The 16583-nt window shown below is 39.5% G+C and overlaps 1 protein-coding gene across 3 annotated transcripts in view; it reads right to left on the bottom strand.

The window, feature by feature from the left end:
* LOC121371733 (myosin heavy chain, striated muscle-like) overlaps positions 1–6357 on the bottom strand; it is a 42852-nt gene extending 36495 nt beyond the window's left edge. For all 3 annotated transcript variants that reach the window (XM_041497838.1, XM_041497836.1, XM_041497837.1), the window contains exons 1-3: positions 6056–6357; positions 4594–4737; positions 1529–1685 (exon numbers count right to left, since the gene is read on the bottom strand). In XM_041497838.1, coding sequence (XP_041353772.1) covers positions 1529–1685; positions 4594–4737; positions 6056–6250 — 496 coding nt within the window. In that variant the 5' untranslated portion in view covers positions 6251–6357. The remainder of the gene's footprint in view (positions 1–1528; positions 1686–4593; positions 4738–6055) is intronic.
* Positions 6358–16583: the final 10226 nt, after the last annotated feature.

The following is a 16583-nucleotide window of genomic DNA, read 5'->3' as shown; positions in this document are numbered from 1 at the left end:
AATATGTAGGATTATGCCACGTTTAATATGTATGCGAACTTTAGGTCGAATGTGTTAAAACAACACACTTGCAGCATCTGCTAATCATGTCAGTAAATGCTTCATGAAACAAAATAAAGTCTAGTGGTTGTTTGACATAGTTTGACATTGAAAACAGTGATGGTAACAGGCGGACTCAGCTTAACCCGCTGTGTTAGACATACTAACAGGAGACGTATGGACACGATCTTGTTATGACTAAGGTTGATTAATCTTCGGATGGACTAAGAATACGATCACGTCGAGACTGAAAACTATAGTAGGTGTGTCTAACAAATGTAATATAGTGTGTGTAACTTTTTTCCCGTATCGAATGATTATGCATGGGTTTTGTTGGAGGAGTGGAGGGGGGGGGGGGGGGGGGGGAAGGATTGAAACTTTTAATGTACTCTTTAATATTCTTTGAAACTCACAAATGCTTCATTCTACCTGTAATAAAATTTTAAAGAAATAGAAACTCCACCCGAATACTAGTTGGCGTTTGAGGTGCACACCTTTCGCACAGACAATATACTGAATTCATCAGTTAAGGCTTGGTTAGTACAATTAAGAAATATACTATTCAGTAATAATTGGTTATTAACACATAGCATCTCAGGGCCGTAGCTAAGATTATTTATTTTTATTTTATTTTATTTGGGTGTGTTTTTTTTTTTTTGGGTGGGGGGGGCAACTGAGTAGTTAATAGTCTAAAACTCCTTAAACAGTTAAGAAGAGAATTTTCTTTAAGTTTCTATAATGCTTTCCGGATTTTTTATAATGCCGCCCCCACCCCCCACCCCCCGCTAGCTACAGCCCTGCATCTGTTATCACGTGTTACATTCAACTGTTTTAATGTTTTGCATATTCCAGAAGAAAAAACCCACGCCACGTCCATTAATTGTGCTGTGACCTACATAATACTGTTGATGACATGTCACCCACTACCCTGATCTGCGCAATGACCTAGATTATGTAACTACTAGTGATACTGTAGTTACGCAAGGATTTGGATATTTATACAGACGTCGCAATACATTATACAAGAATTGAGATGTGCGATAATTCTGCTGTCATACACACTTTACAGACACTGTACAGAGAAACCAGCCATTCTTTATAATAATTCTACGGATACTAAACACTGAAATTATACAAATTCTACATTGTCGCTTGTGACCTTCCGTGCCATGAACCTGCCATTTTCCATATGCTTTTGCTATGGGCTTAAACTGCCCACTTTTTAGTCCAATGATATAGCAATGTTGAAAGGCATTTGTAATCATCTACTATGCTCCCCAATTACCGGCGGTCGTTAGTTAATGCCGTGGGTCAGATACGATGACGAGGTTTCCAAGTGGGTACAAGGAAATACACAGAGCCTGTCCACATAGAGGAACTTGAGACAGGTGTGATGGTGTGGGCAGCTCAACAGATGGACTCCGAGGAAACAGAGAACAGGGTCGAAACAGACTGTAACTGACGTTAGTCAGTATAACACTTTTCTTACCTTGAACCATGAACTGGTAGGCATTGTCAGAAATGGAGAAAAGATGGGGCGGCATTTCCGATCTCCTCTTGCCTCGGTACTTCTCGACCAGGGACCGCGTGTAGATGGGCAGTCGTCGGTAGGGGTTGATGGCCACGCAGAACAGTCCGGAGTAGGTCTGAAATGGCACACCTTTATCTAGAACCACAGTTCATTTTAGTAGAATTGATGCTACGTACACACCTTTATCTAGAACCAGACTGTCTTTAGTAGAAATGACGCTACGTACACACCTTTATCTAGAACCAAAGTTAAATAAAACATTTCCTAGAACCAAAGTCGAGTTTAGTAGAACTGACGCTACGTACACACCTTTATCTGGAACCATAGTCGAGTTTAGTAGAAGTGACGCTATGTACATACCTGTATCTAGAACCACAGTCGTCTTTACTAGAAATGACGCCACGTACACACCTTTATCTAGCACCACAGTCGTCTTTAGTAGAAATGACGCCACGTACACACCTTTATCTAGAAGCACAGTCGTCTTTAGTAGAATGACCCTACGTACACACCTTTATCTAGAGCCACAGTCGTCTTTAGTAGAAATGTCGCTACATACACATCTTTATCTAGAACTAGAGTCGTCTTTAGTAGAAATGACGCTACGTACACATCTTTATCTAGAACCACAGTCGTCTTTAGTAGAAATGACGCTACGTACACACCTTTATCTAGAGCCACAGTCGAGTTTAGTTGAAATGACGCTACGTACACATCTTTATCTAGAGCCACAGTCGAGTTTAGTTGAAATGACGCTACGTACACACCTTTATCTAGAGCCACAGTCGAGTTTAGTAGAAATGACGCTACGTACACACCTTTATCTAGAACCACAGTCGAGTTTAGTAGAACTGACGCTACGTATTCACCTTTATCTGGAACCATAGTCGAGTTTAGTAGAAGTGACGCTATGTACACACCTGTATCTAGAACCACAGTCGTCTTTACTAGAAATGACACCACGTACACACCTTTATCTAGAACCACAGTCGTCTTTAGTAGAAATGACGCCACGTACACACCTTTATCTAGAAGCACAGTCGTCTTTAGTAGAATGTCCCTACGTACACACCTTTATCTAGAGCCACAGTCGTCTTTAGTAGAAATGTCGCTACATGCACACCTTTATCTAGAACTAGAGTCGTCTTTAGTAGAAATGACGCTACGTACACATCTTTATCTAGAACCACAGTCGTCTTTAGTAGAAATGACGCTACGTACACACCTTTATCTAGAGCCACAGTCGAGTTTAGTAGAAATGACGCTACGTACACACCTTTATCTAGAGCCACAGTCGAGTTTAGTTAAAATGACTCTACGTACACACCTTTATCTAGAGCCACAGCCGAGTTTAGTAGAAATGACGCTACATGCACACCATTATCTAGAGCCACAGTCGAGTTTAGTAGAAATGACGCTACGTACACACCTTTATCTAGTGCCACAGTCGAGTTTAGTTGAAATGACGCTACGTACACACCTTTATCTAGAGCCACAGTCGAGTTTAGTTGAAATGACGCTACATACACACCATTATCTAGAGCCACAGTCGAGTCTAGTAGAAATGACGCTACGTACACACCTTTATCTAGAGCCACAGTCGAGTTTAGTTAAAATGACGCTACGTACACACCTTTATCTAGAGCCACAGTCGAGTTTAGTAGAAATGATGCTACATACACACCATTATCTAGAGCCACAGTCGAGTTTAGTAGAAATGACGCTACGTACACACTTTATCTAGTGCCACAGTCGAGTTTAGTTGAAATGACGCTACGTACACACCTTTATCTAGAGCCACAGTCGAGTTTAGTTGAAATGACGCTACGTACACTCCTTTATCTAGAACTAGAGTCGTCTTTAGTAGAAATGACGCTACGTACACATCTTTATCTAGAGCCACAGTCGAGTTTAGTAGAAATGACGCTACGTACACACCTATATCTAGAGCCACAGTCGAGTTTAGTTGAAATGACGCTACGTACACACCTTTATCTAGAGCCACAGTCGAGTTTAGTAGAAATGACGCTACATACACACCATTATCTAGAGCCACAGTCGAGTTTAGTAGAAATGACGCTACATACACACCTTTATCTAGAGCCACAGTCGAGTTTAGTTGAAATGACGCTACGTACGCACCTTTATCTAGAGCCACAGTCGTCTTTAATAGACATGAAGCTACGAATGGCACCATTTGTAGCTCTAATTTCTATTCCATATTAGTAGAAACAAATTTCGAATGTTAAAAAAAATACACTTTATGGATAAATTTTCAGCAAAAGGTTTAAGAGAAATTTACGTGGGGTATTTTGGTTTCGTCGTCCATGTTAGGTATACTGAGAGATGAAGTAAGCTACGTGTATTTTTTAAACTGAATCATTGCGACCAAAGTTTAAATAAGCTGTACTAAATACATGTGTATACTTGTAGCTGTTAAAGACATTCAAAGGCACACGCGTACTAAGAGAGAGAGAGAGAGAGAGAGAGAGAGAGAGAGAGAGAGAGAGAGAGAGAGAGAGAGAGAGAGAGAGAGAGAGAGAGAGAGAGAGAGAGAGAGAGAGAGAGAGAGAGACAGACAGACAGACAGACAGACAGAGAGAGACAGAGACAGATATTCATTTAGGATCAGTTAACTTATCGTTTGTTAGTCTTATAATATAAGAGCATGTGCTTAGAAGGGAACAAGAGAAAATGATTTTGAGCTGGATATATAAACACAAATTATTGTAATTTGAAGCACACTCCTCAGACATTTTTTGGTATTGTTGTAATAACATGGCCTCTGACCCAAATCCAGCCTGTATTTACGGGCCTCTAATATTTGAAAATTGGCGTAACCCATTTACACATTACTAAAAAATACAGGTAACTCATTTTCTTTCTGCGTAACCCATATTGTCCATATCAAGGATGTTCCAAATTTAATGCACAAACGAAACATTGGTTGCGTAAAGTTATATTTGCGTGATCGATGCGCGAACGAACCGATCGTTCTCGCAGTTTTCGGAGCTGTGACTTACGTAGATCATGCCGACGACGTAGCGCGCCTTGAGATTGTAGAGGACGGCGGCTTCGTTCAGGTAGGTCAGGTTGGCCATGTCTTCGATCTTCTCGAACTTTGGAGGGTTCATCTGGTGGATGTCATCCTTCTTTACCGTTCGGTTCTGTGGGCAAAGGAAATGAATGTTTGGTTAACAACATCGCAACACTGTTTACACACAGTCGACAGAGAGAAAGAAGAAACTAGCTTCCGCAATATAAACTACTATCAGAAAAACAGCAAGGGTTCTTTTATATACACTTCCCCATAGAACAGTATATAACATAACCTTTACTTGAGGCGGCCGCTCAACCATTGATCTACCATCGTACTTGAGGCGGCCGCTCAACTACTGACCTACCATCGTACTTCAGGCGACCGCTCAACCATTGATTTACACCCTATATTTGTGTTCTGTATTAGAATGGGATGGCATGGAAATAATAAATAATTTAACGTGCACGTTCAGAGCAAGTTGCTGGAATGGTCCCTTTAGGGAGTTAGACCTAATAAGGAATGTTGTGTTCAATAATTTCTTGGGGTGACTTTCTCGCCTAATTTGGAGCGATTCTCTGTTGTGTATGAGACATCTACGGCATTTTATACGTCAGTTGCGAACCTCTGGTTGAAATGAGAAAATCACTTATAAATGAGCTCCCCATAAACAATGTATATTGCGGAACATTTCTGTAACTTTAACCCAGATAATGGTGGCTTTTACACACAGGTAGAAATGCATACTTAAATACGTTGTAGGGCTAAAGTTCCACAGCAGGCTGGTTGTTGTTATGTAATGTGCACTTTATGGCAGTTTTGGCTGAACACGCTAATGCTTATTACAGTAACTGGTTGGTTTCTATACGTTTGAAGAAATTCTAGAAGAGCTAGCTTTTGTCTTGGAGATTGGGTTGACCGTGGTAATGATGACAATATTGGTAACTCGCAGAAATGAAAGTACTTAGATGACATTGATATGAAATCATTTTATATTAAAGCCACTAAAACTAGGTTCTGAGGCATTTGTCTTTTCTCTTCCATATAAAACGAACTGAGGTCACCACCTTCAAGTAGATAGTTGGTGGCAAGTTTATGGAAGCGAAGTTTTGGTTGGTCGAATTAAAGACATCTGGACCTGGGATAGCGTTCAATGTTCAGATCTACTAAGGAGGAAATTGATCAAAGAAGAGTGATCAGATATAGATGTGTTAAAAGTTTAACAGTGATCATGTATATACATGGGGCGCGTTGGCTGGTGATCAACACTACACTTGTAATGTTGTGTTTTACTAGGTTTTGTTGTGTTATTGGTTGTGATTTGTAATATTACCGATTCCCACTGGTTGTGGTCGTAATATGTCGTGTTTTACGTAACTCGTTTTATTGATATAATATACAATTAATTTAGTTTTAATTTCTGTATTTTAACATATTGTTGTGCTTGCCTCCAACTTTTCTGTCTTGACGGTGATTTCGTCCCCTTTGGTGCTGAGGATTTCGGCGGCGACGAAGCCCTCTTTGTCGTCATTTATCCAGCATGACTTCTTGCCGTCAAATGTCTGCGTCTGTTCTTTGGCAAGCTTCTTCCGGTCGACGGCCAGGAATTCGAAGTCTGGGTCTTGAGGATCAAACGAGGCCATGATGAGGTGGAGGTGTCAAACAGGGAAAGGGATCGAAATTATTCCTGTGACTGTACGATGCTCGACCGACTCCTACTGTAGAAGTGCAGACCCCAGCAAACTCAAGACTAAAATAATAGACAAAAACATTATATTGCAAATACTCCCTTATTTTTGTCTTTTTCTTTCTTTCATTCTTTATATTTATTTCATTCATTCATTCTTTCTTTCTTTTCTTTCTTTCGTGCTCTCTCTCTCTCTCTCTCTCTCTCTCTCTCTCTCTCTCTCTCTCTCTCTCTCTCTCTCTCTTTCTCTCTCTCTCTCTCACTATGTTGTTTTTATTTCGTTTAATTTGTTAAAGTGACAGTCCTAAGTTTTTAAACTCTAAGGCATATTTTTCACTATTAGAGCCGTCTAAGATCATTGAAATCAAACATTACTTATATTTTATTATTTAGATAATCCATTTCCATACAAACGAAGTGTTTCTGGTCATTGTGGTGTTTCTAATATCACAAAATGCATTTTTCAAATATTTCGTCTAAGAAGTAACGGTTATGGAGTCGAGTTCTGGTCTCTTTTAAAGGATATTCCCCTGTTTCAATGTCATCAGAGACTCTTGTTTCACTTTGTTGTAATTTTATTCAAATGTGTTACAGGTTTGTAGATTAACTTAAACTTAGTGTCCATTTTTACGGTTTGAAACTAGGGTCTACGACTTTAAGCTGTAAGATAATAAGTGGTCAATAAGTATGGCTAGTAAATGATCAATCACACTAACTATACTACCAGGCGTAAGGGCTCCCATTTTTGTCGGGGGGGGGGGGGGGGGGCAGGTTGGCTCTTGCCCGAATTAAACGAAAATGCTCGAATCTGCATAAGAACATTTATTCATGAATATTAGCATTACTACCAAACTACTATATAGGGTTGCAAACAAATCACTACATTTTTATTTATTTTTATGTGTATTACAACTAATTTTGATGGTAGAATGATGGAAATACACGGCAAAAATGTCTCAGGTTAGCACATTTTGCCCGAATATCTGTATCATCTTTGCTTTAATTTTAGGTTTTGCTCCAGCACTGTGTGGGGGGGGGGGGGGGGGGGGGGGGGGGGGGGGGGGGTGGAAGTTAGTTGACCGAAGCCCAGTTAGTTTAGGTTCGACCCGGGCTTGGTCATTTATATTTGACGTTTGTTAATGAGCAGATTTCACAAATGTGTGCAAACGAGGATATTTCACATTTGTCTATTCAAAGTAATGTTTTATATAAATTAGTAAGTTAACGGTCATGTTTGAAATTTGTATGCCGAATGTTATGTTTCACATTTGAAAGTTAAAGGTTTGTTAGTTAAATGTCACATTTGTTAGTTAAATGTCATTCTTTACACTTGTAAGCTAAATGTCATGTGCCACACGTTAAATTGAGGGTAAATGTTTCACATTTTAAATTGAAGGTAATATTTCACATGTGTAAATTAAAGTTGATATTTAAAAGTAGTTGGTCATCTTACAATACTAGCATTTGTTCCCAGCCAAAACGTAGTTTCCTGATTAAAATATTATTTTTGAGACCATAAGAATCTTCAAATTCGTCTGACATTCTCTAAACCGCATTTATATATTAGGGTACATCAGGTATATAGTTAACATTCTCTAAACCGCATTTATATATTAGGGTACATCAGGTATATAGTTAACATTCTCTAAACCGCATTTATATATTAGGGTGCATCAGGTATATAGTTAACATTCTCTCAACCGCATTTATATATTAGGGTGCATCAGGTATATAGTTAACATTCTCTAAACCGCATTTATATATTAGGGTGCATCAGGTATATAGTTAACATTCTCTAAACCGCATTTATATATTAGGGTGCATCAGGTATATAGTTAATATTCTCTCAACCGCATTTATATATTAGGGTACATCAGGTATATAGTTAATATTGTTGAACATGTGGCGCTCGCGCCTAAAACATACATGTGAACAAGATAAAATGCGGTTAATACGACAGAATGAAATATATATAAAAGTATGCATACGTTTTAGTATTGATATTAGTATTAGATATGTGTATTAGATAACTTCATAGAGTGTTGTTCAAGCTCTAATTCTGAATAATCAGCTAGGAACTATAATTAATTCGATTACAAAAATAATAACACATCAAATATGTCACAAACTCAAACTAAATAAAAATAATATATATATATATATATATATATATATATATATATATATATATATATATATATATATATATATAGGGTTTTTTATTGTTTTTTCTTGTTGTTTTTAATTACGTAATTTTATTTTCATTCCATTCTTAATTGTATTAAATATATTTTCCCAATTTATTCTATAACGTCACAGATAACATGTAACATTTGCTATATATGTATGAATGGTCTGTAAACATAAATGCATTGTCGACACAATGCTAAAAATATACCCACCCAAATAGTATGACAATGAGACCAAAATGTGTTTTACAGTTTTAATAGCAATTTTATTTTACATATGCATAGTTAATATTTAATATTTTTTACTTTTCTTTTTAATTTGATTAAATCCTATAATGAAATACCAATACATTTTGTATGTTTCTGCGTTATAACAGACATGATTAGAATAGCCAAACCTGTCTCAGATTAAACTGATTATCGGTAAGCTATAAACACCAGTAATACTTAGCCGACTGTTATAGTTTAATTTGTACGCACATCAAGTTTCAATATTTAACTAGTTCTGTAGCAGACACTGCACTGAGACACGAAACGGTTAGTTTGATTGAGAAGTATCATTGGCGGATCCAGGGGGTGTCCCATAATCCCCTCCCGCCCCTGTTTGAACTGCCCATTTTTATGAGAATTTTATTTTTAATTCATCATCCATACTAATGAAAATTAAATTTGCCTAAAACTCGTCTCTGAACATTCTTATTTCAAAATACATGCCACCGTCCCCCTACAAAACTCGCTCCTTTTAGGAGTTCGGCTCATTTACCTTTGACACATTCATATATATACACACACACACACACACACACCTACTTAATCCTGGATCCGCCCCTGATAGTCGCGTGTGCATGGGAGGGTTTCGGGGTTGGAACCCATCCCTGCTCAAATAAATGTTCTCTTTTATTGCAATATATTTTTTTCTGGACTCGAAAGGTATTTTCAAACAATGTCGTAAGGCACATAAAATATCAGTGAATGAATAAATGAATGAATGAATGAGTTACTTAAACAAAACAAAGACGAAATCCGCGGAATAATCCATAGAATATGCACACTGTTGAGAGAATCGTGGTATCCGCCTCAGGTAACAATCCTTTAAACCACAGACACACATCGTGTGAACCACAATGATTCCAGACACGAAATGAAACGAAATAAAAATGTATACAGAAACATAATGATACAGGTCCGTAACTACGTGATGGTTGCCCTTCAAACTCTTAAAGGGGGAGGGGTGGTGCATTCCATGCAACGTGATTTCGCTACTTCAGGTAGTAAATTAGCAGGCGTCAACACTATGAATATCAGTGACTCCAGACACAAAATAAATCGAAATAAAATGTTAATAAAACATAATAATACAGGTCCGTAACTACACGATATGTGCCCTTCAAATTCTTAAAGTGGGGAGGGCGTGGTAGCTCGTGCAACGTCATATGATGCGATTCCGGTACTCCATACAGCCTTTTAGCCGGTCATCAACTACAACATTTTAACACCTTAACGGAGTACAGTGCTGCATAATGTAATATCGAGGCTATACTACTCTTTCAGATATTTAAATTACCATTCATTTATGGTAAAACGAACCTTCCTGCAAACTCCTAGCTACAGGTGTATTATATAATTGAATTTATATATAACGCTAAATTGTGGTTATAAATACAAATAGCATGCAAAAGTAAAAAAGCAACAAATATTTAAAATGAAAAAAAAAAGATGAAAAAGATTAAGAAGTTCACTAAATATCGTCTTTGAAATTACAGCGTATGGCTCATGCAAACCAATCGTACTTACGTTCCCGGGCTGTTCTGTGAAGATCTTGTTTCTTGCAACTTTATAGCTGACGATATAATCTCCAAAACTGCAATCTGATTGGCTGTTTCCGAAGGAGAGTAATTCTCACTAACGACGCCTGTCTGTATATGGTGAACACCTTGAGCCGGCTCGAGGTAGATATAGTAATTAGTATATCTGCTGTTTGCTTCACGCCAGTGACATCCGCACGAAATGAGGACATTCCAGGCAATTGTCACATATTAAGTAACAGGAAACCATATTCTCACATTTTCTTTTTCTTCTTTCTTTCCTTTTTTTTTGGGTGGGGGGTGTGGGGTGGGGTGGGGGTGGGGGATACCGATATTTACGAATACTCATATGGTGTTGGTGAGATGGGTAGGGGTGAAGATAAGAAGCTGGTAAAGGTGCGATGTGTGCAGCAATCACCATTTATAAATAAACTTTGTTTAAAGTTTGTTTTAGTTTAACGGCATCACTAGAGCACATTAATTTATTAATCATCGGCTACTGCATGACAAATATCGGCTATTGTAATTTTGTTGTATAGTCTTAGAGAGAAAACCTGCTACATTTTTCCATTAGTATTAATGGATATTTTATATGGACCTTCCCACAGACAGGATAACACATACCACTGCCTTTGATATATACCAGTCGTGTTGCAATGGCTGGAACGAGATATAACCCAATGGGTCCACTGATGGGGATCGATCCTAGACCGACCGCGCATCAGGCGAGTGCTATACCACTTGGCTACGTCAAACCCCCACCAAGCACTGAATAAAACCAAATCATTAAATAATCTTCTTTTTTTTTTTTTTTTTGGCAGTAAAACAACTGATGACAGATACATCAAGGCATTGGAAAAATATGTTTCCGCCTCCCCACCCCCCCCCCCCTCTTCCTCCACCACCACCCCTACCCTCTCCCAACACACACATCACTATCCACTATCATATTATAATTTCTGAAACAACCCTATTCTGTAACCACACTAATGCTACAGCAATTTTTATTTGTATAATTAAGAAATCTAGTTTAATCACGTGAACAGCGGTGTGCATCTCTGACGTCACTGTAAGATTACAGGATGCTAGACACGTAGGTTCGAATTCGGGGAAACGGTACTGGAGTACCCCCCCCCCCCCCCCCCCCCCCCCCCCCCCCCCCCCCCCCCCCCCCCCCCCCCACACACACACACACACTCCATCCATCCCAACGAAATCCGAAGTGCACCAAAAATATAGTGTATAGTTTTATACAACTAGTTTATTATTTTTATTAAGTGGACGGGTCTAATATTCTGGTTGGCTGGGTGTTTCTGGCTAAAACTGCCGTATGTAATATAATGCCTCCTCTATAAATATCCTGGACCCGCCCACTAACACGCGAATGCACCAAACTATGAACGAAAGTGCGGAGTGACTTCCAAACGAACCCTGTTTAGATGAGATACGGTATCTGGTGGATCTGTAAAACAGGAACTCTGCTAGCATGACCACCGGCTAGGTCTGTTCTACAAACCATCAGATGGTGGGTAATGATTTGCGTCAGCCACCAACCATGAAATAACATTGCATAGTCTGGCACTGTTTGCATAAAACAGATTTCCAGAAGGTAGTAACTATTAACTAAATAAATGTGATCTTGTCTTTTGTAAACTGTTGCGGAAAACATCAGAGATATAATACATTAAACGCTCGTAACTTTGCGATCAGGCAGTGATGCAAAAAGATACGCAAGAAGGACGCGATATTGCTTAAGAGGGGTTACCTAATTCACTAAACTCTCTTAACTTTGTGATATCGTAGGACAGTGCAAAACGAGTTGCAAAGGCGGTACGATGTTGCTTAAGAGAGCCCCATGCCAACATCGATGGCTTAGTGATAACACTATCGCCTTCAAGGCTGGGAGGTGCTAGGATCGTCTCTTAACGAAGACTCCAAGCAAAAGTGGGCGTGCAATTACTTGCAGAGGTGTAAGGATTTAGTAAAAAAAAATCACTAACCACTAACTCCTGTCCTGGACAGACAGGTCACATAACTGAGGTGTATGCTTAGGACAGCGTGCTTGAATCGTAATTGAAAATAAACACGAAACTAATATGAAATTAACTGACAAGTAAAATACCAAGCATGGTTGCATGGTTGGATAGATGGATGGATGGATGGTGGGTGGGTGGATGGATGGATGGTGGGTGGGTGGGTGGTTGGATGGATGGTGGGTGGGTGGGTGTGATGATGGATGAATGATGGATGGATGGGTGAATGGATGGATGGATGGATGGATGAATGAATGAATGAATGAATGCATGGATGGATGGATTGATGGATGGGTGGATGCATGGATGGGTGGATGAGTGGATGGATAGATGGATGGATGGATGGGTGGATGGGTGGATGGATGGATAGATGGACGGATGAGTAATTATATGGATAAGTAATTATATGGATGGGTGGATGAATGGATGGGCAGATGATTACAAAATTATATAGACCAAATATGCGTTAATATCCATCATCCAGCTGGTACAGAAGTGTACGTTGCAAGGAAAAGCAGCCAGAGAGAAGGAGCTGTCAGTAGAACGCAGGTATCAGATACACTGGGACGCTAATCATTTACTCGTGTAGTATGTGCGGCACATTAGAGCAATAATTATCCTCTCACCCTAATGACTAGTCACTGCAATTTGCCATATAACGAGAGTATCAATTATACGTTAACAGCCTAATAACGAGGCCGATTAGACTGACCTACGAATAGCACAGTATCTCATTTATTGTCCCAATAACCAGTCAGACCAATTTCCCCACACAGCTAGAGTATCAGTTATACATTATCATCAGTCAGAACAATTGTCGTCATAGTAAGAAATATAGCTTATCATCCGAAACTATACAGCTAGGAGAAACGTGTATGTTGTTGGCCTGATCAATTCAGAAGACAAAACAGAATGAAGAAATTGTTTTTTTAACAACACCACTAGAGCATATTGATTAATTAATTATTGAGTACTGGATGACTCGTAGTCATCAGAGGAAACCCGCTACATTTTTGCATTAGCAGCAAGGGATCTTTTATATGCATTTTCCCACAGACAGGAAAGCACATTCCACGGTCTTTGACCAGTTGTGGTGTACTGTTTGGAACGAGAAAAACCTCAACCAGTTAAATGCATCCACCGAGATGGTTCGATCTTGCGACGCAAGCACCTCAGGCGAGCGCTCAACAGAAATAGGTAATTTGTAGTTATCACAGATAACTGAATGTGTTAATTAATAAGTGTCTCTCTCGGTCTCTGACTCTCCATCTCTTATGTATCCATCTCTCTTCCTTTCTTTCTTTCTCTCTGCTCTCTGGTAGTCATTTTGGGTGAAGCTTGGCATAATTAAAAGGAATATTATGAACATTATTTGTTGTTTTTAAAATGTTGGATCTCTAGGAGAAATCGTGTTACAAACTGGATTCACATGCGCAGGAAAACACTGCATTTGCAAGTGAGTTCGTGACGTGACCAGCAGCACCCCGACAAATTATACACGTGCAGTATATGCGCTCATGTGTGTTTTAGAGCGATCAAGTACAGCAGTATGTAAAAATAAATTTTTAAGGTGTATACTTTATTTTTTGTTGAGTATATATTCATGCATGGTGCACGTGTTTGATAACACTAAACTATATTTTGTGGGAGTTTGTAAATGACTGTTTAATGAACTATGTGTATGTATGGTGTGTGTGGGGGTGTGGGGGTGTATTAAATTAAAGATTGTTTAATCCCTTTCCCCGCCCTCGCGTATCTTGAAACAACCCTTACCGACTAGAATTTCTTGTACAGTTAATGTGCCGTCTGCACTATGTCACGTGATCGCTTGTCGTTCAACCCACACGCGCTTTCAACGATGCATTGGCACTTTTGTGAAGTTTCCAGGAGATAAAGCAAACATATTTTTCGATTTTTTTCTATCTTTCATTTTTATATGAGGAAAACAGAAACTTCATAAATTAGCTTTAAATTGTTTTCCCTTTTGTTGGGAAACTGTTCAAGAAGCATGTTATTAATGCTGTTCTCGGTTCTCAACGTAAGACAGTCGACATGGACTCCGTACAACTGAGTGCATTGCCAGGTGAAAATCGCGGATAGCACGTATCGGGTTCCGAGTGGTGCTCGCCTTGTATGGCACTGGGGGAGGGAGTGCGCGTGCAGCACAGCTCACCCTGGTGGGGCTCCTGTCATCACTCTTCGTCTGCTAAAGACGACTCCATTCCGTCTGCTACACAGCGCAAAACAAAAGATTACATTTACACCCTAGGTTAATAATGCACGTGGAACAACTGACTTAAACCCGAGTTGATAATGTACGTGCGAAGTGACTTGCTCCAAGCTTAATGTAACAATAAAACATGCGTGACGTGTTTCTATTTAGGTCAATAACACGTATTATGTAACAAACAATTCACACCGAGACGAATTATATATGAGTGAAATTTAACAACTCATTTATACCCACGTTCATTATGCATGTTACAATAACGACAATTTTATTTCCACCAACACCAAGGATGATAGTGTAAGCAAGTATTATTATATAATAACTGACTTCACTATTGTTGACCGGTCTCGAGGCATGGGATTTTTTAATCCAGATACCGACTCCAAACCCTAAGTGAGTGATCCGCAAGGTTCAGTGGGTAGGTGTAAACCACTTGCACCGACCAGTGATCCATAACTGGTTCAACAAAGGCCATGGTTTGTGCTATCCTGCCTGTGGGGAGCGCAAATAAAAGATCCCTTGCTGTTAATCGGAAAGAGTAGCCCATGTAGTGGCGAAAGCGGGTTTCCTCTCAAAATCTGTGTGGTCTGACTCTATATAACCGTAAATAAAATGTGTTGAGTGCGTCGTTAAATAAAACATTTCTTTCTTTCACTATAAAGCGAACAGTACAGGGCCGTAGCTAGGATTTTTTGTTGGGGGGGGGGGGGGCAACTGAGTAGTTAATAGTCTAAAAGTCCTTAAATGTTTAAGAAGAGAATTTTCTTTAAGTTTCTATAATTTTTTCCGGATTTTTTCTGCCCCCCCCCCCCTTACACCCCCTTTTTACCCACCCCCCACCCACCCCCCTCCCCGCTAGCAACGGCCCTGCAGTATTACAATAATATAATAATGAACTTACGCCAAGACTGATAATGTAGGAACTAGCCTCGGTGGTGTGGTTAAGCACTAAAATAAAAGTTCATAATGTAGGCAAACATTATTATGTAATAATGGATGGTATGCTGTAAAAACGCATGTGCGTTCTTAACCTGTGTTAGTAATACAAGTATCGGATACACTCCCAGGTTTTAATCCATGTTAGTAATACGATGATCTCGTAGACATCCAGGCTTCAACGCACGTTAGTGATACGAGTAGCTGATACATTCCCAGGCTTTAATCCATGTTAGTAATACGATGATCTCGTACACATCCAGGCTTCAACGCACGTTAGTGATACGAGTAGCTGATACATTCCCAGGCTTTAATTTATGTTAGTGATACAAGTATCGGATACACTAACGGGCGTTAACATGTGTTAGTGATACAAGTATCGGATACAGCCCCAGGCTTTAACCTGTGTTAGTGATACAAGTATCGGATACACTAACGGGCGTTAACATGTGTTAGTGATCTACAAGTATCGGATACAGTCCCAGGCTTTAACCTGTGTTAGTGATACAAGTATCGGATACACTAACGGGCGTTAACATGTGTTAGTGATCTACAAGTATCGGATACAGTCCCAGGCTTTAACCTGTGTTAGTGATCTACACGTATCAGATACAGTCCCAGGCTTTAACCTGTGTTAGTGATACAAGTATCGGATACAGTCCCAGGATTTAACTCGTGTTAGTGATACAAGTATCGGATACAGTCCCAGGATTTAACTCGTGTTAGTGATACAAGTATCGGATACAGTCCCAGGCTTTAACCTGTGTTAGTGATACAAGTATCGGATACAGTCCCAGGCTTTAACTCGTGTTAGTGATCTACAAGTATCGGATACACTAACGGGCGTTAACATGTGTTAGTGATACAAGTATCGGATACACTAACGGGCGTTAACATGTGTTAGTGATCTACACGTATCGGATACAGTCCCAGGCTTTAACTCGTGTTAGTGATACAAGTATCGGATACAGTCCCAGGCTCTAACTCGTGTTAGTGATACAAGTATCGGATACAGTCCCAGGCTTCAACTCGTGTTAGTGATACAAGTATCGGATACAGTCCCAGGCTTCAACTCGTGTTAGTGATACAAGTATCG

This window comes from Gigantopelta aegis, chromosome 4 (genome assembly GCF_016097555.1).
Source record: "Gigantopelta aegis isolate Gae_Host chromosome 4, Gae_host_genome, whole genome shotgun sequence".
NCBI classification, from domain to species: Eukaryota; Metazoa; Mollusca; class Gastropoda; order Neomphalida; family Peltospiridae; genus Gigantopelta; species Gigantopelta aegis.
The sequence above is the reverse complement of the archived record's forward strand: the minus strand, read 5'-3'. Positions and strand labels throughout refer to the sequence as shown.